The 25,643-nt window shown below is 38.4% G+C and overlaps 1 protein-coding gene across 5 annotated transcripts; it reads right to left on the bottom strand.

Annotated features, from left to right (window-relative positions):
• Positions 1–297: 297 nt before the first annotated feature.
• LOC109057023 (cytoplasmic polyadenylation element-binding protein 4) lies at positions 298–24,741 on the bottom strand. 5 transcript variants are annotated; one of them, XR_006153070.1, is made up of 12 exons: positions 24,275–24,740; positions 22,472–23,629; positions 11,262–11,352; positions 7,927–7,977; positions 7,524–7,547; positions 5,848–6,018; positions 5,625–5,714; positions 4,769–4,887; positions 4,450–4,564; positions 3,735–3,916; positions 546–2,985; positions 298–464 (listed from the first exon to the last, which is right to left on the bottom strand). XR_006153070.1 is itself a non-coding variant. In XM_042711396.1 (11 exons), exons 2-11 carry the CDS (start codon positions 23,573–23,575, stop codon positions 2,758–2,760), a joined length of 2,175 nt encoding a protein of 724 aa, XP_042567330.1. In that variant the 5' UTR covers positions 23,576–23,629; positions 24,551–24,741; the 3' UTR covers positions 298–2,757. The 5 variants fall into 5 exon arrangements, 4 of the variants coding, with proteins under 4 accessions (XP_042567330.1, XP_042567329.1, XP_042567331.1 ...); XM_042711396.1 differs by having other exon boundaries at positions 298–2,985; positions 24,551–24,741; XM_042711395.1 differs by having other exon boundaries at positions 298–2,985.
• Between the last annotated feature and the right edge of the window lie 902 nt (positions 24,742–25,643).

Here is a 25,643-nt window from a genome sequence, read left to right as displayed (position 1 = left end):
AACAGACAGTGGGGATGAAGTTCTCAAGTCTTTTTAACAGCGTACTAAAGAAGATGCTTTCGTCCTGCACTGCAAATTCATCCAATGACATTTAGAGTTCTCTACGTGTGTGTGTGTGTGTGTGTATTTTTTATTTTATTTTTCTCCTCTGTGCATCCTATTGATACTGGATTATGGGGAAGGTATAGAGAATAACATGGGAAGGGTGCAGGGTGTGGGGTGGCCTTAAACAAAAGGTTTAGAAACATCTGGTGCACAACCACAACAATTATTAGCTAATTCATGTATGTTTTTTTCTTTCTCATCATGCATGCTAAGGATTACAATAGGAACTAGCTGGCAGTTCATGAATATATATTTTCAAATGTTAAAATATCTAAACATCAAACATCCATTCTTGTGATAAGAAGTTCAGCCTAAACATGAACCAGATTTAGCATTCTCCTTATAAGTTTATATTCCAGCTATGGAGAGGAAACCAAAAAGACAAGGTTATCTTTTAGCCATTTTGCGCAATATTAACATGAACGACAACGTGTTCTTACCATGCTGCTGTCAGATCATTTCTGAATCTAGGGCTGCCAATAAAATCTAGTGTACAAGAGCCAAGACCTTAAGCAATATACTTTGATCTCTCCTCTGCAGATTTGTCGCGTCAACACAAGCAAGTGCGTGCTTAGTTGTAAAGAGTCCTCAGCACTGAAATGTATAAAAAGCATAATTGAAAATAATATATTTTAAATTCACTCAACTTTTTTTTTTCTCTTAAAATGAAAATTTCCATATATGCAGATCTCTCAGTAACAAAAGTACAAAAGCTACCTTTCACAATGTGAAAAATTGAGGTATTGCAAAAAGGAGTTTTTCCATTTTGTGAAAAATGTGCCTAAAATGACTGTTGAAAAAAAAGTATTTAGAAAAGTAGTGCATAATAAATGTTTATATGTGCATGACAAAATAATTTAGCTAGAAAACACTGTACCAAAAATCAGCAGGCCATGTATAAAATAAACTTTTTTTTTTTTCTTTTTTTTTTGCCGTCTCATTAACGGCAAATTCTTCAAAAAGTGTTTAACTTTAAAAATGTTCAACCCACACACCCACCAGCTCAAGTGATGGCGAGAACACCCGTCAAGCCAACACGAGGATAAATAAAAGTCTTAATTGATCACTAACTCCCTGACTTTCGCGCTAGTTGATTTAAATGCCGTAAATATACCGAATTGGATATCCTGATGCCTGGCGTAAACTCCTCAACAATACCCGACCGCCGAACTACATGCGTCTCTTTCGGTTGACCTTTGGAAAGAGGGTAGACTTGTGAAAAAGGTTAAGTGGATTTCACTAACAACTGCATGCTGATCGATTCAAGGCCAATCTTTGGTTTGCTGGAGCCCATCTGATCTTTATATTGAATGGGATGAGGACTGGGTCGGGTTGGGGGCAGAAATAATTAGCCAAAATGAAATCTGCAGGGCAAAAAAAAAGGAAACGTTCATGGATTCGCTAGACACTACACAGCCATCTTTGGTTCCCTAATGTCTGAAAGTAAAACCTCTTATGTTTCAGGTGAGCATTGGGGGAAGGGGCCGAGCGAGTGGAGAGATGCATGGACTACCTTCAGTTATGCTTCACACTCAGGCTGCTGCAGGACAGGAGGTACATTGTTCGATTGTTCTTCCTCCCTTCTAAGTAGCTTTCACTGCGGTTCTGCTTGTACGTACACCTCTTTTCAGGGTTTTGGGCTTGAGGGGCTGGGGAAAGGCTTAGGAGACACATATTGCGAGTTAAAAATGAAAACGAAGGCTTGCCGCTAACAGCCTGAGAGAACGACGGCTGCTTCTTGCTAAGCTGGATCAGAAACTAAATCAAGTTCCTTGCATTTGAACCAGCTTGCAGGCAGACTACTGCAACTTTAACAACATACATTCCCCACTAGGATTCTGAATCTCCAATTCAAATCAGGAAGTGACAGAGCAGATTTTCTGAATGTGCCATTTGCTGATGTCATTTCCTTTTTCTATGGTCCTGGGGGAAAGGGTGAGACCAGCTTGATTTTATTTATTTTTTAATATATATATTCGACTTAAACTAGCAGCTAAGCTTGAGGTATTAGTTTTCTTGCATGTCACAATGGAGATCAAATCCAAACAGCTGTTGTGGAATCAGTTGTTGTCATCAAGAAACATTGTAGATTAGCATGGTCTTAAAGTACAAAGTATACAAAAAAAAAAAACAGAGCGTCGAGAGAATTCACTTCTGTTCTCAAATCCCGAGCTTTGGTTAACAACTGAGATCTTAGACCACACATCTGCACTCTGGGTAGCAATGAAACAAGTGCACTCTTCCAGCACCTTTTCTTTTCACGTTTGCTCCTTCGCCTTTTCAATTAAATTAAAATAGGACGTAATACTTCCAATCGAAATGCTAACAAAAAGCCAATTCTAAAGTCATGCAGATACTTATACTAATACTCAATATATTCACATCTCTGTGCACTTGAAAATGAAATATAATGGAGTTATAAAAAAATAGAGAGATGGATTAGACATTTTCTTTTTCTTCCTGAATCTTTTTTTGGATACACATCCATATAATGACAAATTAAAATCATATTTTTTGTCTGTCTTTTTTAAATTAAACTAAAAAGGAACCAGCAACAGAAAAGTGCATTTATTTAGATGATGATTTTGCGACTCCTCCTAGCCTACTCTCCCCCTCCTCTCTTTCTCTCTGTCCTCTCCGTGCCTACCAGCCTTAGTTCCAGCGGAAGGAGATGTGGCGAGGTCTATCACCACCTTCCTTAACCAGAGGCTTGTGGAACTCCCGGCCGGCGCGTGAGTGGATGGCCGCCCAGCAGTATTCACAGTAATACTGGAGACAGGTCACGTTAGCGCAGAAGAAAGGAGCAAACTTCCCTCCGCAGCGAGTCCCCTGACATTCATCGCACAGCTGGTCATCCAAGACGTATGGCTTCACTTCCACCTGGACCAAGAAAGATCAGCAGATTGTTACATGTGTGTTTTTGCATTATTTTGACATTATTTTTTTATGAGTAGGAATTTTATAAGTTGTCAGTAATTCCTATTATTCGCAATATGAACCGTTACAAAGTAAAACAGCAAATATATTAGATTTAATATTTGTAATTAAATTAGTTTTTCTAGTGGATTTTTTCCCCCCTATTTGTCTCATTTTGTCCTGTTTATTTGTATAACTTTGTATTGTTCGGGTAAATCTTTTCTTCAATTGATTGAACAATCATATTTTGTTTTATAATATCTGAGAAAAAAAAAAGATATTGCTAATAAAATGGCAATACAGCAAATACTAACACAATGTATAAATACTTCACCATAGATAGATAGATAGATAGACAGATAGACAGAAAATATACAAAATATAGCTTTTATTTCGGGTCAATATGACATGTGTTTGACAGGTTTCATGGGATTTTACTATTGAGAACCATAACCTGAACATTTTGGCCTACAAAACCCCATCTTTCTTCTTTTTTATTTAAGTGCTGTATTAAAGAAGCATTTAAATTTAAACCAAAGCTGTGCAAAACATGCATTTGTTCATCAACAAAAAACATGTTGTAATGTCACAACTAGGGTTTAGAGCTTAGTCCAAAACCCTTCTTTTTGAGTGTTTTTAAGGCTTGCTAGATCAACGGCATTGCATGGAAGGGGAGTGTGCTTATGCATTTTTTTTTGGAAGTCAGCACTGACCCGTTTATCGATTTCTCCATGCTGCAGTTGTACAAAACGAGCACTGATAGCAGCAATGTAGCTCTGCTGATTAGAGAAGGCGACCCGCCCTGCTCCCTTGGGGTACTTCAGCTCTGGGTCAGTGTCGATGCCTGCATAGCACACGCCACCATACAGCCTGTCCATGATCATCGCCAGCTCCACTGTCAGAAAGACAACATATTTAATGCTTAAAAGTTTAAAAAACATACAAATTAGACTGCATAATTCTTTCTACCACTTTCATACTAAAATAAAATGGCAACTCCCAATATATTTTAGAAGTTTTGCCTTGAAAAGCTACTCTGAAAATAGTTTGTCAAGCTACAAACTATTAGTAAGCTACAGTTTCACTACTCTTCTGATCAAGCAGCTATACTACAAGCTGTTAACAGAAAGTTACTCAAAGAGCAGTGCTTCTTAATTGTTACAACAAAGTACGTATTGGTCTCCTAAAAGCTACTCATTAAGGTACAATAAAAAGATTTTCTGCCAGCGAGGAAGATTCCATCCTCTGTGATTGGGGAGCCACTAAAATAGTAGATGAATGCAATTCCACGGCAGCTGGATTGACCTTGTTCTGGCATAAATTAAACCCCGGCTACTCTAAAACAGTTTGTATGTGATCACATATTTAATTTCACACAGAAAGTACAATATTTCTGGAAAAAAAAAAAAAAAAAAAAAAACTCCATACCTGCACGAAGTGGGCGTGGCACCCCACCCACAAATATGGTCTTCCTCGGGTCCAGGGGCTGTGAGCCATCCATCACAAAATCACTATCATTAAGATTCCACGGGCGAATCTGGACCTGTTACAAAACCACACATCAACAAAATAAATGAAAAAATAATCCACAACAGAGTTTTTTAAATCCACTGACAAATAAACCAATAGCAGGTTTTCACAGAACAAATAAGGACAAAATAATGCTTGATTTGACAATGCAGCTGTTTAAGAGAAAAAAAGAAATTCACAATAAAAACTGAGGTGCAGTAGTGTAATTCATCCTTACAGGTTTGTCTTTAATGGTTGGGCTGGAAACACATAAATAGAGCTTTCCGTCCTCCTCGATGCAGGCATCGATAAGGGCTTGAACAGAGCTCTCATCTTGAAACAAGAGGAAAGCGTAACCTTTGGAAAAGAGAATTTTAGAGTAAGCAAGCAGTGGGAATGGCAGAAATACTACATTTTACATTAAAATGATAAATAAAAAATGCACACCAATACCAAAACAACTCCTGTGTTTAAACCTAATGGCATAGTTCTCCCAAAAATGAAAATTCTTTAAATTATTTGCTCACCCTTAAAGTCATCCCAAAGCCACAACACTTCCATTCATCTTCAAAACACAAATAAAACTATATTTAATGAAATGTTAGAGATTTCTGTCCCATTGAAAGTCCATTCCACCAAAACTTTTAAGCTTCAAAAAGTTCACACAGACATCACAAAACTAATCCATATGAAGTGAGTGGTTCAATCCAAGTCAACTAAAGAGACAGACTTTTATTCACATCTAATTCATTCGCTTTGCAAGCATAACCCATATAAAGTGATGGTGTCCTATCAGAAGACTTCACCGCTCGATACATATGGATTACTTTTGCAAGTGGAATGGACTTCCAAAGGAGAGAAAAATCTCTCAGTTGTTTTCTGAAGATGAACAAAAGTCTTATGGGTTTGGAATGATATGAGGGTGAGTAAATGATGACAGAATTGTCCTTTTTGGGTGAACTATCCCTTTAACTGAGTACTCTAGTGCTGTCATGGTGATCAAGCCAGCCACAATTAAAATATTGGTATTTGCCTATTATAAAGATTACTGTTTAAAAATGGCCTTTAACTAATACTCTAAACTCTTAGCTCACCTTTCGGGGGGAAGTATGACTTGCTTTCTGCTTTGTGAGGCCAGTCCACAAACAGGTGCCCGAAGCGGCGAAAACTAGCGGTTATCTCATCTAGGAAAGATAATATTGCAGTTAAGTGTAAGTGGCTATCGTGGAAACGATTCCAAAGCCAACAATGAACCTTGAAACCTGTTTTTGTTTTTAGAAGCAGCAGTGCAAAGGTCACCCTAAATGTGTGTAATACCTTCATCTATATCAGGGGGGAGGCCACCCACAAAGACTTTGCGAGAGTAGCGCTCCACCCTCTCTCCGTTCTGGTGAGGGAAGCAGTGGGAGGAACCAAGGCCAGGCAGGCTTTGATCGCCTCTCTCCTCGTCTGGGAAGCCATCTTCCATCGGGAACAGGGATGAGTGTCCTGAAGAAGGGGGAGAAGGCAGGAATTATTATCTGTGTCTTTCTCAGTGTTTAAGCTATATTCCTGCACCACAGAGTAAAATCAATTATACTGACGGATTATTCAGAGCCCAAGAAATACTACGACAGACAATTGCATCATCTTGGTTGTGCAATTTCAAAAGCATATGGATTTCTGAATTACGACTTCTGTGGTATAAAACAAATTATAGCCCACAGTTTTGGTCCAATAAAGCAAGATATTTTTATATTCTATACAGAGAGTTGTGTTAAAGCATGGATGTGTACACTTCCGCTCAAATGATCTGGATTTTGAAAGAAATCTCTTATGCTCACCAAGGCTGCATGTATTTGATTTGAAAAATGGCTACAATTTAAAAGTAACATTTCTATTTTAATACTGTTCATGATTTAATGTTATTTATTCAAGCGATTCAAATCTGAATTTTCAGCATCATTACTCTAGTCTTCAATGTCATATTATCCGTCAGAAATCATTCTAATATGCAGATTTTTGTGCTCTTAAAACATTTCTGATTATTATTCAATGCTGAAAACAGCAGGGATGCTTAATATTTTTGTGAAAACTGACATTTTGTATAGGATTATGTGATGAATAGAACATTTAAAAGAACAGTATTTATTTGAAACATTATAAATGTCTTTACACTTTTTAATGCACACATGCTAAATATAGCTTCCGAACAGTAGTTTGTTTTACTTCATAACTCCATGTTGTGAAATACACAAAATTACATTAGATAAAATTTTCAGGCTATATTTACATACTATATCATCTAGATTACGAATCTAAAAACTCTTACCATCTTTATCATTCGTGTGAATGTATGATGGGATGTTTGATGGCCAAATTTATACTAAAGCTGTGTGTTGTAGAATTTAATGGGGTTTTAGGCACTCTCCTTCGCATCTGTGCCTATAAAACTCATTTCTACAATTAGGTTATATAATAGAATATTTTGTCGAAATATCCGTTAATCTAAGTGTTAATGTCCAGCACATGGTCATGTAGCACTGCACTTAAGCTTCAGTAATAATATTAGTTCTCTGGCTCAAGCCACTCCAGCAAATTTCCTCCTGAATTCACATAACACAATCCAAACATTCTTCACAACACTATAAAAAAAAAAGCAATTAACAACCTCCACCTAGATGTGTGTGTTTTTTTGTGTGTGTGTGTGTGTGTGTGTGTGTGTGTGTGTGTGTGTGTGTGCGCGTGCGCGTGTATGGTTGCCCTAACCACAGAAAAGCCCCAATCAAATTCACTCTTCACCAAAAAATTTAAAAAATAAAAATCTCTAGAGTACAGCAGGAAAGAGGCACACAATCGATACGAAAATGGAAATGAAGGCTGCTTGTGTGCATGCAAACAATTAACAATGCCCCAAAACATATCATGCAGATGCTGGATTATTCTACCCATCATTATAATAGTTTGAAAGTCTATAATTTTTCTCATCTGGATTTGTTAGAAGTTTTCTTTACCTCGTCGCCTTCCATAATTCCTTGCTGCATGTAAAATAAGACGATCACATTGTAAAGTAACACATCCCCAATGAAAAAGGGCCAGTTTTATTTCATCACCCTTTGACTCAGAAGCTGTTTTTTGTTGTTGTTGTTGTTTTACAATAGTACAAGATTATGCAAACCTATATGATGACATAACTAAACATTAACTTTACTAATATCCTACATTTCTCTTAAGTTTATAGATGTATATGTTTGCTTTACCTCATGTTTCAAATCCATTCAAACAGAATGTTACAGCTAAAAGGAACCAGTGAGACAAAGTGCCCCAAACGTTGATCTTACTGACTACTTCAACACACAGCTTGTTCTTTCTGCTTGAGCCACTAGCACATTAAACCAATAAAATGAATGTGCGTACCATTTATGGGCAAGGGGCTGTCTCCTCCTGTATGGGTGAATCCGAGGCGACCTTTGAGAGAGGATGGTATAAATCAGCTGGATGGTTGGAAAGACATATAGCACATTTGTATCCACACGTGGTTTGCATTAATACACATTAGAGTAACAGGTCTCTGGTTTTCAAGATTATGCAGCCACTTACATGTAAGCTGTAGGTTCAGTTTCAAGATGACAAATTACAGAATCACTCAATAAAAAAGCCAAAAAAGTCAACATCTGTCATATACTAATAAACAGATGGATACAAGTCTACAATCCACATCACAGTTCCCGGATCATTTCAAAAAACACCACATGGTTCAGTAAGGGAGTCAGTTGTGAACTCAGTAACGACTCACTGATGGAGAGAGACTGATTCAAATCTCGAACTCACGAGCAGGTTGGAGGTTGTTTGATACCGGCTGGTTCACAACAGTCATTTGTTCATGGACATGGCCATCAAGACTTGTGCTGTGTTCACTGTTGTGTATCCTTAAAAATGCCATGCTACTCTTTCAAGGACTGGCTGATGACAAATCGGTCATCAGAAATTGTGTTTATAGGGTTTTAAACATCTGTTTTTTGATGACCACCCACTACACATCAGAATGTACTCTCCCGGAAACAGATCACTTTCATTCTCATGCTCAACTCAGTCTCATTCTGCATCAAGTAGAAGAATGAGAGGAAACCTCAAGTACAGCCAGCACGCCTGGTATGGATTGTTTCTCTGTAGTGTTAACATGGCTCTGGCAGCCCCCTCCTTCTACTGTTCACTCCGAGAGATGTCTGGTGGCCAGGGCCAGCACACCATTTTGTTGCTTTAGCAAGAACAGAGAGCTCTTTTACAGGCAAAGGACAATGCTGGAAGCTATTCAAAGCAACACTGGACTACTTCTCTTCCCCCGTCTCTTGTTTGGTCATCTCTGCCACACTGGGCTGGTGTCTGCACTGCAGGGCCGCGCTTCTGGTTCTGGTGGCGAAGTTATGCTCTGCTAGAAAGAAGCTGACTCTGAGGGTTGGTCTAATTTGCTTCTCAAACGTTTTTAATGTATATGGGGGTGAGCAGCTTTGATACAAGAAACCACCCAACAGAGATTTCATTGTATGCCTTATTAAAAATCAACAGTAAGTTGACTGCATTTTGGGAGTGCATTAATCATGGTGCAAATGTGTGGAAATCTAAAACATGAGAGTGTATCAATGCTTCTGTTTAAAGTTAAAATGAAATGCATGAATATGTAGTGCTATGGAAAACAAAATTATATTTTACCCAAGCTGTAAGCTTACAGCCTGAAATTAATGTGATGAGACAAAAGAAAATGTACAAAATAGCAAGAAAACAAGTGAACAGAGATATTTTGCTGGCTGTATGCAAAAACAAACATACAGTGAGAACCGTACAATTCGAATCACAAACAAATGACTTTTATGAGCCGGGTTTACGGGGAATCACCCAAAAACACCCACAAACTCATGAGTCAGTCTGACAAACTGTTCATTAAATGAACTCACTAAACTTGTCAAAGCAGTTACTAAATACACATCTGACTAACATCTGAACTTTCAGTGCTGTCCATGAAAAGAATACTGACACAGAAGAGCATATGCTGCCTACGTTCAGCTAATATTCTCCAAAACGCCGCTACGGTGATGCAGAGAGACACAGAGGAGACGAACTGTTGAATAAAGTCGCTATTTTTGTTTTTTTCATGTACAAAAAGTATTCTTGTCGCTTCATAACGTTACGGTTGAAGCACTGATGGCAGATGGACTATTCTGACGATGTCTTTCATACTTTTCTGGACCTTGACAGTGTAATTTTCTTGGCAGTCTCTGGGACAGTCACAAGCCTCCCAGTTTTCATCCAAAATATCTTAAATTTTGTTCTGAAGACAAACAAAGCTTCGCAAGTTTGGAATAACATGGGGGTAAGTGATTAATGACAAAATTTTCGTTTTGGGGTGGAGTAACCCTTTAATTAAGAAAGAAAACCGGGTAAATTTTGATTTCATGTTTCAAGTTGCAGGAGTTCTTATTACCATTTATAACAAAAAATAATCAATTAAAATAATAATAATAATAAATAAACCAGAAAGGATTTTTTTTTTTCTGAAACATTAATATGAGCCACAGATTATAAATTTGAGAGCTCACATAATGAAAGTCAACAATCTCACAAAACCAGGCTGATGCATTCGTAAAGTCTAGTGTAGCTTCAAAATTACTGCTGTGGAAGTAGCTCTGGGTAAGCTCTGCTGAATAGACACAACTATTTGTAGGTCAACACAGAGCTTTTTCTCTCTTCTTGCTGTTTGTGTGCGCGTGTGTGTGTGTGTGTGTGTGTGCACGTGGGTGTTCAATGATTCAGCACTAATGGGCAGCATTTTTACAGCTGCTCACTCTCACACCAAAAATTTAACACCATATCTGATGTTTAAGAAATCTACAAAAGTACGCAAGAAAACACCGGGTGTAAGATGCCACTGGAGAGCACAAAGACTGCAAAGACAAAAAGGAAATGTTTTAATGCCCGTTCACATTTTTCAATATTTAATTCGGTTCTGCACAATTGAGAAATAACAGGCAGCTGTAGCCAGCAGCAGTGACCATAAAAAAGATTAGATCTACTGTCTGCTGCAGAACATGCTCTAATAAATGCATGGAATAATGTCATGGGCTCATTAACTGTCATTTGCATGCATTTACAACTGCTATCAAAGGTGAGGCCTCCCGGACCGTGCCTTGTGATCAGTTGTCAGCTGCCGTAAAAGAGGCATACAAAAGTGATGCAATAACCAACCAACTTTCAAAGAAAATAAATAAATAAAAAATAGGGACACTGGTCAAAGAAAAGGAGCTCCATCAAATCAAACAAAGTCATGATGATATTAGGGGCCATTTCCACAGAACATGTTTCTGCATTCAAAAATGTTAAATGCAGGGCAGTGAAATAAAAAAAGTTTTAAAAGTTTAATTACTAACTACTTTACTAAATTGAGCACTACATTTTTAGAACACTGTCATGCATACGATTCTGCAAAAGAAAGGACACAAATGCAACAGAGAAACATGTCTGTTTAGCACGTTAACATAAAACACCAATTCAAAAGCAGTGCAGTAGAATGAAAAAGCATGTTCTGTGTGAATGACCCCTTACTAGAGTACAAACCAGCTACAGCTTTCATTTGATTACAGAAAGAGCAATGCAACTTAAACCATGTGAGCGGCCACTAACTAACTGCTGACGGGGCAAAGGTTTTTGGCCATCAATATGGTACTGACACAATCTCCTTTCGTGGACTCTTATCTTACCTTTCAGAGTGTCTGGCTCAGCCCTCATGATGTCAATCAGAGAGTTCTCCAGAGAATGCATGTTGAAGCCATCAAATGAACGGGGACGATCCTGTGAAGGGAGAAAAGGAGGATGGGTTTCAAGAAAAAAACAACTATGATGGCATTTCTCATATCCCTCTACTCTGCGGGAGTATCCCTTTCATCTACAATAGAGTTCAAGCTGATGTGCTTTTGTTCCTCTCAAAAACTATATCCTGTTGAAAGGAAGCCACAAATGAAAGGCTCAACAGAGGCTCTAGACCAAAATATAAATGTAATTTGGTGCTCGCTACTGACCTGACCTCTGGATCATGAGGCTAATGTGTAATGTGACAAGTCTAATGATTGACGATTTATAAACACGAAGGCTGAAAAACTGGCAGAGAAAGCACAACGGCTTGATTAAAGACACTTGCAATGCAGATTCAACTTGACAATTACAAACCAAGAGACACCAATGACCAACAAATAACGTTAACTCAAACCATGTGCAACACTGAAGGGTTTCTGTCATTTTTTTATTTTATTTAAAAAAAAATTTGAAAAGGCTGAAAACTCATATTGAACAAAAGAGATAATGCCTGAATTTAACTTAACTTGGCAAGCCATGCTGTACCAGACAATCTATTATTGGATTACTTGGAAAAAAAATGGATTATATAAAGACTGCAACAGATAACTTTTGGATGAACAAGGCTGATAAATGATAAAGAGAGTTCATATTTTAAATGGATTAGGACATTCCCTTTTACCTGATGATTCAGCACAATCATGTGTTTAAACTGGACTAGAGGTCATCTGATCTCAAAACTGAGACTTGCATTAAACACACACCTCAGGCTCAAGACTCTTCATTCTATTGTCCAACAAAAGCAAACAATAACAGAATCTAGGTCTTCCTGTTTTTTGAAGGTCAGAAACACATTCTATGCAAGTACGTCAACATAGACGCAAATGCCTGACCAAAGCATTACAAGAGTGCAATCCTATCGTACATACTCGAAGTACGCTCTTGCGTTACCATAACGGTAACAAACCTCAGCACTTAAGGGGGTGATAGAGTTACTTTCAAATGTCTGCACCAATACAGAGATAGTTCACTACAAAATAAAAATCCTCTTGTGTTGTTCTTAATCTGTGTGACTCATTTTGTTCTGTGAAACTCAAAAGATATCTTGAAGAACATTTGCAAAAATGTTCTTTGAAGAACAGATTTTGTCCTTTCAATCAAAGTCAATGGGATTCAATTGGGTCCAAACACATAAATGATAACAGAAACTTCATTTTTGGGTGAACCATCACTTTAAATGAGAAGTGTTCACATAGAATGTGAGACGCAGGGCAGTGGAATGGAAAAACCACACGGTCTAGACACTTTTTTTTTTTCTTTTTTTTTTTAAGTTAAACTATTTTTATCTTGAGTTTTTAGAATGCTGTTAGAACAGAACAATCAAGCATGTCCATCCAGTACATGTTTACATATAAAAACATTCCACTTCCAGTCTTAAGCTATGAAACTTGCAGGATGTTTTAATGGTACAAAGACCTCTTATATTCCAAAAGATCAAGGCAAATTTGGTTTCTCATTTCATGAACCCTTTAATTTAGACTAATCAGGTTTTTAAAAACTATAAATGTGTAAATGCCAATGCCTATAACTGTTGGCATTAACACCAAATATGCCGCCTTTTAGAATGTTTTAAACAAAAGGCCTCCCAAGGAATAACACACCCACACAGTTAGAAAAGCAACTTGCTCACTGCTAAATACATGATGCAGCCTGGTCCATCAGGCTATTTATATACATAACTAACATGTGTACCTGAGCTCCAACCTAACACAGCTTCCATCTGAACTGGATGGTGCCATGATTAACAGTACAATCTGCTCGTGCTCAGTCACGATCTGGCATCTGCTCTTCAGAGCACCACTCATCCCCCTCAGCTTAGAGAGGCCATGTGCTCATGCAGGGCACTTATGCCACTGCACAGAGCTGGCTCGCTGATTCAGAACACGAAAGCAGACTAAAGGCCGTCTTCAGAATTATTGCACAGTACACTCCACTGAAGCCCTTTGATGAAGAACCAACTCCATAAGGAACTGAAGCCATCACTGACAAAAACCGAACAAGGTGCATTCTATACAGAAGTCTTGTTAAAAAGGTGTTATAAGGGACTTTTTCACCGCTGTAGTTCCAGAACGAAATGTACAATACTAAAGTACTGGGACGATTTTGCGTGAACTATTTCCCAGTAACATTTAAAGGGTTGCATTCGCACTGACAGTGTGTACTAGAAAGCGCCGGTCGACAGCGACATCATTTGTGCGCGGCATTCAACAACAGAAACAAAGAAGAACAACATTAATAACAGGAGGATGGAGGACGCTGTGATCGGAGCTGTGTTTTTGTTGTGTCTTGCGGGTTTCACAATAATGGGCATGGAATGACGACGTATACGTAAAGCGATTGAAAGAACGGAAAGGAGGACTAAGAATCTCCAACGACAATGATTGGCAGTGCTACATTTGCTACAAGTGCCCGCACTTCAGCGTCCGTCCATCTATCGCTGTTCATCACACTTGTGAAATAAGTTGACACAATGTTTAGAGTATGTTTACACAGTGTTTTAAATCATGGCAGATGAGGGCGTCAATATACTGTATACTTATGTCACCGGTAGTACCAGTTACGCTGGTTAGACCCTGCTCCGGAGTAGGAGCTAATTTGGTTCTCAAAAAAGGCAGTCCGGTACTAAAATCGCACCCAGTTCCGGCGGTGCGAAAACACCAAAAAGTGGATAGTTCCACAATTAGATCTGGTACTATGAAAAGGTTCCCGTGGTCCAAAAGGCCATAATAAGCATTTCCCGCTCCTTAACACAAGAACAATAATTTGACTGTGTGCAGGGCTTGCTGACTAAAAGGACTTTACCCACCAGGGGCATGTTTTCAGGTCATCATAGTTCAAGCGATATGGAAAAAGTCTGCTGTGAGCTATCAAAAAAGGACCTTGATGGAACACCCTGATGTGAGTGATTAAGTGTGGCATGTTATGGGTGTTTCAGGAACGACATTAATCTGAAATGTCATGGCTAAACTAATGAAAAGAGAGATGGGGGGAGAATGGGAGGCAGAGGCTTGACATTGTGTTTTTTGTCGCAACACAAGGTATTTCAAAGCCTTCCACATCAAATCACTCTAAAGCCTGTTAATCCAGCCTTTCCACACGGTTGGGGAGGCAGAGGGTATGGAAAATTTCCACAGGGGAGCGCAACTGACTCTGCTGATACAGTAATTAAAGTGTAGAAAGAGCTCTCGACCCGATGGCATAAAATAACCATGACCATCTTGGTCATGCCTCTATCATATGCCTTTTCTCATGGAGAACCATGAGTATGACAAAATAACACTGGAAAGGTACATGGTTTCCAACTGACAACTGAAAGGCACTGAAGTGTCTACTTATCTCCAGACAGCACTGAATCAAGATACCTGAGCTAAGTGTACTATTTGAAACAGAGTCCACAATAAAATGTAATAAGCAAATGGATGGAAGGCAGCTAGAGAGAATTTCCAACCCTCTACGGACACCTTGGCAATTGAATCGCCATTGGCTAGTAAATTTAGTAAACTAATATAGTGTGTGTGTGTGTGTGTGTGTGTGTGTGTGTATATATATATATATATATATATATATATATATATATATACATACTGTATATATGTTTTAAAATGGCACAGCTTTTTAAAAACCTGAAAGTACACTCTTAACATCAGTCAGTCAAGCATAATAATATTATATCTAGATAGTCAAGTATTATTTAAATGATAGAACTTTAGTAATTATAATTAAAATTGGCAACCATGTATAAAGGCAAAGACATTTTAACTGAATTTAGGACTGGTGGTGGTGCTTTGTTGGTCATTCAGTGTCTCTGTAAAAAAATAAAAAATTAAAAAAAAAAAGGATAAACACTACCAATAATACTTAGAAAATAATAATAAAAATAATAAAAATAATATGAATTCTACTAATAAGAACAGTAAAAAAAAAAAAACGCCCTAAGAATTAACAAGCTGCTGGATTCATGAATATTAATCAGGTTGTGTGCGGATGATAATAGGTGAGCACTAGCCAGTGAGATTGCTGTCTGTACATTAGTTCCGCCCACTACCGGAAAACGTGGCAATTCTTAAAAACTGAAAAAAATACAACAAAGAATATCATTTACATGTAGCACGTCAATTCTGGATGTATGTAATACTCTCTCGCTCACGCTCTCTCTCACTTTGTGTGCCTTCACACTAGAGTTTACGGTACGTCAAACAGGTGCTCTGCACGTCCTTTCAGATGAACTGAAAAACAGCACAGATCGCTTGACGGAGAGTGAAACTCTGAAGTGCTCAGAGTGTTCAGCGAGATCAAATATAAACTTACAAAAATTATACAAATTCAACAACTTCAACAAAAACCAGTAAAATACTAGACAACATTAAACATCAATAATTAACAATAATGAAGATTTAGTCGCATATGCAAGTGATTTACTCGCAATGTATATAGTTGATCTTTGCACATTACTTTGGTATTATTATGGTACTTTGCCATTACAAAAGATCTCAAAGGACTTAACACGAGCCTAATTATTTGTACCAAAAAAAATATTTCAACACAAAACATAGCATTACTACCCGACTGATCAAAATTGCCAATATATGCTTATTTTTAAAAATAACAAAAAACAAAGAATATTTCATTTATGGCAATGTGGTTATCATTTTCTCAGTGTTGTGTTGTTTCAACCCCATATGACTACAAAGAATATAAGTCATGCTGGTCACATACAGTGACCAGGGAATATAGCTCAATATACATTTAGCGATTTTCTGTTACAGTTCTAAGATTCATAGTGTCCATTAGACTTGTGCCGGTATTCGGTAATGCGATATATCGCGGTAATGAATATGCACGATATTGTTATCGTGGGCACTTCCAAATACCGAGAATAATTATATATTACAAATTATTCAGAATTTGAAATGCATTTTAAGAATACTTTTCCCATCAACTGGTCAAAATACACAACACCGTTTGTGTGCTGCTTTAAAGACCCGTGTGAACTCTGATGTAAACAAGCACGCACAAGAAGCACATGAAGGAACACGTGAGATACGCGCTGAATGAAAGCACATTCACTCTCTGACAGCAGATGGCGCTAAACTGCAGAAACTGCAGCCCTTACCCTGGAAACCCCATAAATAAAAGCAGCTGCTACTTTCTAAACATTTAAATAATATAAAATAATATTTATATATTTCCATAATTTTTTTTCCATTGTAATCTGGACTATAACATGTCCTAGATATTGTTTGAAAGTGTTTTGATTCTTTATTGTTCATTAACACTTTACATTACGGCTTCATTAGTTAACAAACTGCCAATGAAAAATTCTTCTGAACATTCATTAATCTTAGGTATTCCAATATTTAATAACACATTGTTAAAATCGAAAGTTGCAACTGTGTTATTTAACGAGCTAACATGAGCTAAGACTTGTATTTTTTAACAAAAATTAGTAACTTCTGTAGCAAATGTAGCTATTGCTCATTGTGAATGTTGATGCATTAACTAAGGTTAACTAATGAGGTCTTATTGTAAAGTGATACCTATGGGTCTTTACAGTTCTTTTGCACTTTAATCGGTGTAAAATTTTTAACTTTAAATATATTTTTTGTATTGCTTTATTGCATTTAAATGTTCAGTTATTTTTGTTATAAGAAAAAAGTTATTTAACCTGATATACTGTATTATGACCACTTTTTTAAAACTTAATTTCAATACCGTGATAATACCGCATACCGTGGTAAAACATGATCAATTAATCGCAACATGAAAATTTGATACCGGCATATCCCTAGTGTCCATCCCTATTTACTTTTTTTTATGGAAACAAGCAACTTGTACATACTGCAATACATCTCCTTTTGTAAAATCATCTCCTTCAAAATCTCAAATTCAAACCCAATGGTCAAAGGCATCCACGTTGTGCAAGTTTACATAGAAAAACAAAGGAAAAGCAACGCAGTGAAATGCAAAAACACGTTCTACATGAACGGCCTCTAAATGATGACAGAATTATAATTTTCGTATTCTAGAGTCTATCACCAAAAAACATTTTTCTTTTTATCAAACCACAAAGATGCCCAATAAAAGAGGCAGTTTAATGCACTGTGGGATGAATGTCTGTGCTGAGTCAGCCTGAAGCCCATGCAATCATAGGAGACTTTAAAAAAGATTACAGAGGGTTAAGATGATGGCTAGAATTTACAAAGCACAAGACCTGGCTGACCGAGAGCATAGCGTTCTAATATACACACCATACGCATCACAATAAAATAAAGTGTGTATCTTATAATACAGAGTGAAACTAGAAAGGCATCAACGAGAATAAGAAAAGGAGTGAGAATGATTTGCATGTGGTGCAAAATGAAAAATGTAAAGTGTGTCATATTAGGCAACTGTGCAGTGCTTTGGTTAACCCTCTGTTCTTTACGATAAATCCGAGCAACAGATGACTATCTGCCATGGGCACCTGCACCCTGTGACAATAGCCAAACAAAAGCTGGCCATGAAAATAAACAAACAGCTTTAAATCATCTCCATGTCAGCTTGATCGCTAATTGAGCCTTGGGCATGTAACAGCCCAATTGGGTAAAAAAAAACAAACAAAAAAAAAACACTTCCCAACAGCCATATTTGTTTTTCTGTTTTCTTTACAGTGTCTTCAATCATCTAACCTTGTCATGAGAACCATCTTCACCATCATGAATTGCATGTCCCATTTCTCATTTTCTCTCTGAGCAACTGCTTAATTACACATCTCGGAAGTGCCTGTTCATGTGTGAGTCTGTCAATGTGTGTGTCTGTGTGTGTGTGTGTGTGTGTGTGTGTGTGTGTGTGTGTGTGTGTGTGTGTGTGTGTATGTATATATATATATGTGTGTGTCCTGTCCCCCCCTCCAGAGACAGCCTTTGCTTTCACACCAAACATCAGATATTCTTGGCTGAGAGTACACAGAGCCTGTGGAAACTTCCAGCGACATTATGCAGTGCTGGGAATCTCATCACGTATTCAACCAGCTGGAGCAAATAGCTGCGAATAAGAGCTGCCTGTTCTCAGTGGTGGAAGCCACAGGTTCCAAGTGCTATCAAATACCTTTAGTTTGTTGGTTTTACAAAGAACAGAACACATCTAGATCACAAAACTACACGTTCCGATACCAGATGATGACCTCTGTGTGCAAACGGCTCGATAAGAGGATCTGGAAAGCACTGTTCCCTGGAATCAAGCTGAAAGAGAAGTACACTGACACAAATGAGGGCTGACGGCCCACAGAATTGACAATGCTTTCTATAAAGCCAAATTTAAAGCTAACAGAGCAATTAAATTCCAGAAAGTACCAACAAATATTTGTTTCTTCTAAAAAACAAAGAGGAGGACAATAGCAGTGTTAACTCACCATGTACGATGTGTGTGTGTGTGTGTGTGTATAAGTGTGTGTGTGTATATATATATATGTATGTGTGTGTGTGTGTGTGTGTGTGTGTGTGTGTGTGTGTGTGTGTGTGTGTGTGTGTGTGTGTGTGTGTGTGTGTGTAATACATATTGTGAGTGTAACGGTACATGTTTTCGTCCCGAACATTAAAAGTACGGATGTCACGGAGATTTACACATGAACCTAAAACAACAATTAATACATAAGACACCACGCAACACCAACAACAACAACAGGAAAGAGCAGAAGATTTACACATGAACCTAAAACAAGAATGCCGAGTTCAGACACCACGCAAGAGCTCGAAGAACTGCCTGCTTTATTTAAATCAGCAGTGTGGGAAAGTTTCTAGAGATGCTCCAGTCAACCGTCTATAAATTGGAACTGCTTTTTCAAGATTTATTTTGGATGATTTCTATTCCCAAATTGAAATTTGTGTGGAATTTGTATAAAGTCTGTAAAGAGGAGAAAATACTGTACCAGGCAGATCAAGCTCAATGTTCGTGACGCTCAAAATAAAGGAAGACAAATACGTGGAGGTTTATATGAATGTATCTCTGAGAGGAACTGACCATCTTTAGAAATGTTTTGATGGCATTTTCTTTTCTGCTTACCTCCATAAAATGCATATTAAAGTAGTGTTTATAAGCACAGCTGTTTTGTTTACAGTGGTAACCAAGGAAACTTTTGCTGCTGATCCATAAGCACCCCCTGGTGTCAGAGAATAAATTTGCATTTTCATTCAGTCCGTCTGCTGTTTTTGTTTTGTGCAGGTGTCTTATGTAGCATAATTTCTCAAATCTAAATTCAGACCATTCTGTTTTCCCTAATCAAATCAAATTAAAATCAACTGCTCATGCTACATGTATGTAGCACTACTGTCTATTGAAACTAAACAACAACAAAAAAATTCCTGTTGTAACAAAGACATATCAAACCGTGACCCAAAATCAAGGTACCGATACACCCCTAATTTATATTTATAGTGTTCACAAAAATGACACAAAAAATAGTTCAATAAATATTAAAGAACATAAGATGTAACATAAATCCCAAATGTAGATAACTGAAAACAAAAATCTAATATGAAACACTTGTTTAAACAAAATACCACACATGAAATTATGAGAATATTAGTTTGTATTTGTTTACTGTAAATTATATGAATTTAAGATTATGACGACTTTTTTTTTTACTTCCAAAATCTGTACGTTTAACAGATTGATTACAGTATTTACTGTATACGTACGTGTCATTTAACAATTACCATGTTTTTGCGGTAGCATATTATAGTATAACTATTATAGTATTTAAGTATTATACTGTTAAAATTACACTTTTTTTTTTTACAGTACACATAGCGTTTTTTCCATAGCAAATTTGCCTTTTTTATTAATAAATTTGACTTTATTGGACAAGCCGGTCTAATAAAGACAGAAAGTGTCAAGAAGAGAGGTGAACATGGTCTCTGACAGGGTCTATATTTTTTAGGGGAATGATGGCGCTCAATTAATCTGCTTGATAAAATTATGTTTTTGAAAAAGAAAAATAGCATTTCTAAATTGTGTCGTTAATAATTTAATTATGTTGTTACCTTTTATAAAGGAAAATAATGCACTCCACTGTGTGACATGCAACACCCCTTAGCCATGACTACATTCACAATATAGCATGTTAAGTACAAAACATTTTTATTATAGAAAGAAACACTTCATATATAGAAAGAAACACATAATATACTGGCAAAGTATCCAGGACTCTATGCCCTATCTTTTCACCATCATCACTCCACCCCTCCATCACATGTACACAGACACACACTCCAAATAAACAAGCAGTTCTAGCACAGCTTAAAAACACTTAGGACTAAATCTTACTACTGCTGCTGCAGCATAAATTAATTGAATTTTATTTTTATGTATTGTATACCACTTTAACAGATCTAAAGATCCCATTAATCTATCTAGCTCCAGTTAAGTATGACAAGGCCAAAAATATACTACCAGAAATAAAACAGGTTGGCCGACATTTTAAAACCTGTGCTACCATGATTAATGCAATGGCTTATGTAAATGTAATAAAATTGGTCAAAAAGACAATGTCTACATTACAATTATTTGCTTTGTAAGATTAGCATCAAATCATCCCAGATAGTGTCATGGTAGGCAACTGTCAGCTCCTAAAATCTCACAGAGCTGTTTGGAAAACACAACAGGCAGGGCAGAGTTAGTCATCCAAGCCTCTGGAGTCTGGCACATGTTGCTTTGGGCCCAACTCAAGATGAATTTGTCAGAATGTGCAAACACAGGCAAATTAAAGCTGTGCAAATGCACAAAACAATGATCCACATGTTACGGGGTTCACACAACAGCTACTGCAGCATCAAAGCAACCGGGAATCATTCATTTAAATGTAAACTGCCAGTTTCTCATGACAAAAGCCAAAAGATACTGTTGACGATGTGAGAGTTGAGCTTAAAAGCAAATGAGTAACGACACGCTGGGCGACTACCAATAGGAGTGCACAGAGATATACAACACCTTTTTTATCAAGAGCAGTGCATTATCTAGTTATATGCATAGCTGTAATTAACTGATATAATTAAAGACAACCAAAAAAAAAAAAAAAGTCTAACACTGCTGAAATTTAAGTTTTCTTTAAATTAGATTAAACTCTTACTAATAATACTCTTATTAATATTATTAACCATATTATTAATATTCTTTAACTAACCAAGATTAAAAATGGTCTTTTATAAAGCTTTGAGTAGATTTTGGAACAGCTAAAGCCTGTTCCGACCAAGAACGATAACTATAAACATAACAACGAAAACAATATTAGCATTCACATTAACAATCGATAATGCTCTATTTATTATTAGCACCGCAGTTCTGTCGTCTGCTGCTTTAAATGCTCAAGCTCTTTAAAGACGGGTGGATTCTGATAGGTTTGGTTATTGACTAAAATCATTCTTTAAGTGATTCCAAATACATTGCTCCTCATTATCGTTACAGTTGTAGTGTGGTTTTCCATATTCTCGTAAAGGTGTGGCGAAATTTTGTGAGTGAAATCCAGTCATTGAGAAGAAAGAAAGGTTGGCACAGCTCCAAAAATGCATGAGAAAATTAAAATTAGCATTTTTGTCATTTTGTGTGCCAACCTTTCTTTCTTCTTCTTATTGTTGTTTACAATAGCTGAGCACCCTCAATGAGTTTTGTTTTGTAGCCCTTCAGAATTTTTGTTTGTCGCTAAATCCAGTCATTCCAATAGGAATTAATCGGAAACGTGTTTCGCACGAGGGCGAAAGATTTCCCCACACAGATTTTGCTCATGGCCTGTTAAGCTGAAATTAGTATAAATCAATGATGTGTAGTCTTTCTTCATGTTGCCTAAACAAAGATTTCACCATTACACAGCTCCAGGGATTTTGTGAGAACAAACGGCCAGGTTGTATTAAAAGCCCATCTTGCCAGTGGTTAGAATTACACCTTAAAAACTTTATAGTTATATATATGGTTATAGTTATCGTCTCTGGTGTGAATGGGCCTTTGTTGGCCTGGCCAAAATTGGTCAATCACAGGTTATTGTTACCTATTTTTGAAGCAGATCATTGTGTCAATATAATATACACACCTGGAAAGGGAAGATGTTCTCGCTCCTGCTGTCATCCATCCAGGACTTAGGGTTGAAGCCGGGGCTGGCACGGGAATACTTCTGCTGGGGCATGTGGTTGTTGGGGAAGGTCTTCTTCAGTGGGGAAATGGAGTTGAGAGGAGTCATGCCTCCATTCAAGCCACGGCGGTACTCGCGGCCCTGGGAGCCACCCCAACCGCCGTAACCCCCACCTGGGCTCCATGAAGTGGAAGAAGGAGAGGGCGAGGGGCTCTGGTAGCTGCCCCAGGGTGAGGGAGGCTTGCTCAGGTTGTTGGAGAGATGCGGCAGCTGGCCGAAGGGGGCGCTGCGATGGGGGAACGGCGGCGGATGGGGACTGGCCGGAGAACGACGATGCTGCTGGTGCTGGCTGTGAGGGTGCTGGAAGTGGGGGTGAGGTGGGTGGTGCTGGGAGATGGGACCAATCTGAGGGGAGAAGTTGCCCCCGAAGCCTGGGCTGACGTGGTGGGAGAAATTCTGGAACAGCAGAGGGCCATTGTTGGCCGAGGTGGCCGGGTTGAAGAAGCTGATGTCCTCGTTGATGATGGTGGAGGGGGTGGCGGGGATAGCAGCCGACCAGTTGTTGAAGCTGGTCAGGGAGGAGGAGGTACTGGACTGGGCAACTGTGCCCAGTCCCGAAGGCTCCTGATAGTCAAAGGCCGTCAGCACGGGGGACTCCAAATGCAGCTTCTCCTTGCCACCGGTCCCGTCGGATGACACGCTCTCCACTTTACTCTCTTCGGCACGAGCCTTTTCCAGCTCAGAGATGATGGCGCTCTCCTGGTGTCCGGGGGAGAGCTGCTGCTTCTCTTGGGTCTCTTGCAGCTCCTGCTGCTGGGCTTTGGGCTTCTCGGAGCCTAGAATTTCATCTTGTATGTTGCTGTGAGCGCCAGCCGCCGGGAACAGCCAGGTCGAACCACTGCTGCCGCCATTTCCAGCCGGGGTGCCGTTTACGAAAGCGGCGGGGCTTGCAGTCGCATTCTGGTGGTGGTGTGGCGCTTGCAGGTGAGGGTGGATTCGTACTGGGAAAGCAGACTTGTTGCCAGTGTTGTTCTGCACTAAGACTCCAAACCCGTAATCCCCCATTTATGTTCTCCAGTTCAGCCTGGCTCCACCACAGTTATTCTTGCTTCCTAAGCCCTGAAAAAGAATGCATATCCACGGTTAAAATACTCCATGACGCAGTTGCACAACATAACTCATGACACACTGGAAGCACTGAGGACACCCTTTGGTGAGAGACTATGTGGCACTACGCCACCAGACGTCACAAATACTGACAGGACAGATAAATGTGATCGACTTTGCCAGGAAATGTATGATATGACATGTTTATGTTGTCAAGTATTATACCATACTGGCTATAACACAAGTTATAAAGATATTTCAGCCTCTAATTATAGATTCGTGACGTCTCTTCAGCTAGCAGCTAACAGGCTACCGGCTTATTCAACAGGAACTGCTAAAAGGCTTCATATCAACCGAAAGGCCGACTCGACCGTGTTTTTCTGACGCAGAAACAATACAATCAGATAGCTAACACGATAAAGTACCGCTGTTGTTATAATTTTAATATCACCAAAGGTGAAAAACAAATCCTTAGTATTCCCTTTCCTTTCCAACGAACGACTGCTCGAGCTGAAAAATGGTGACGTCTTCTGCTCTCGCGCTACAATATTCACAATACTGCACGATTTAACACACATAAACGCACAATACACATCTAATATTAGGGATTTTTCATAAATACGTTCGCAAAAATCAATAAATAAATGTACTTTTCACCTTAGTGGCTGATCCAAGCGATGACTGAGAGGACAGACAGTCGTTCCAGATATTATCACAACGCAAACTAACGCAGAAGCTCGAATAAACTGGTGATCTGACACTATAAAGTGGGGATCTTTAATCCGACAGGAGTGTCTATTTTGCTCCCTTCCTCGTCTTGACGTGTCCTGCCTTCTCAATGACACAGCCCTGTCTCGCTTTAGCCAGCTGCTAACCTTTAAATCACTTGCTTAGACGATTCTACGTCATTGACTTCAATATAAAAAGACTAACGTTAGTTTAGTTACTGGTGAACTGCAATGCGTTCATGCGTCCATTTCATTGGTAAATGGTCGGTTCTCTGTCTTTTGGTTTTTTTGTATTTTTTTTCACCAGCGCACTACAGTTCCCTTCACTGCGCTGCCAATGCTGTCCTTTTCCTCTCTCCACGACACAAAATACTGAAGGCAAATGACAAGGAGACCCAGTACACACACACTTCCGGCTAAAGCTCCGCCTCCGCCGCGTCAGACCACGCCCACGGGAACCTCACTGGCCTTATGTTCCTCCCATGCTGGTTGAAGACACGAAACTTTAATTGGTCAGAGAGCAGGTTATTCCCGCCCACTTTTTCCTAATTTGGATGCGATTCATATTTATATGCGTCTTCCCTTTAAGGTCATTTGAGTAACGAGGTTCCTCATTTTCCCTTTAAGTCATGAAATCTCTTCCCTATAAGGTTAACAAGGCTTACAAATATATATATATATATTTTTTATAACAATAAGTGTAGCCATGTGAAACAGCATAATGTTTGAAGTTTATTTATTTATCTGTATGTCTATCTCTGTGTGTGTGTGTGTGTGTGTGTGTGTGTGTGTGTGTGTGTGTGTGTGTGTGTGTGTGTGTGTGTGTGTGTGTGTGTGTGTGTGTGTGTGTGTGTGTGTGTGTGTGTGTGTGTGTGTGTGTGTGTGTGTGTGTGTATACATATATAGGCTACATACTGTAAATTCGGGTAAATTGGAACACATTCATTTTAATATTTACTGAATGTATATATAGATATTATTATTAGATGTTATTTTATGATCATTATATTATTTTTCCTACTTTTATTATTTTATAGTTTTTATGTTGTGTTAACATGTAAGTAATAGTGTAAGCGTGATTAATGTTAAAAGTGGAGGTTTCAGTGGGCTATACTGTATATGCAGCACTACAAAATGCTATGCAACATGTTTAAATGTATATACCTCATGTAATTTTTCTTAGATTTCTCCTGTGTGACAGAATTCTGCGGCATGGGAAAATGTGTGTCCTTTCTTAAGACTCAGCAGGGGTTGGCTTTTCTCAGTGGCAATGACACTTGCTTGTGCCCTTCTTCCCT

Source organism: Cyprinus carpio, chromosome A21, assembly GCF_018340385.1.
Source record: "Cyprinus carpio isolate SPL01 chromosome A21, ASM1834038v1, whole genome shotgun sequence".
Classification (NCBI taxonomy): Eukaryota; Metazoa; Chordata; class Actinopteri; order Cypriniformes; family Cyprinidae; genus Cyprinus; species Cyprinus carpio.
Note: the sequence above shows the minus strand (reverse complement) of the source record. Positions and strands in the feature narration are given on the sequence as shown.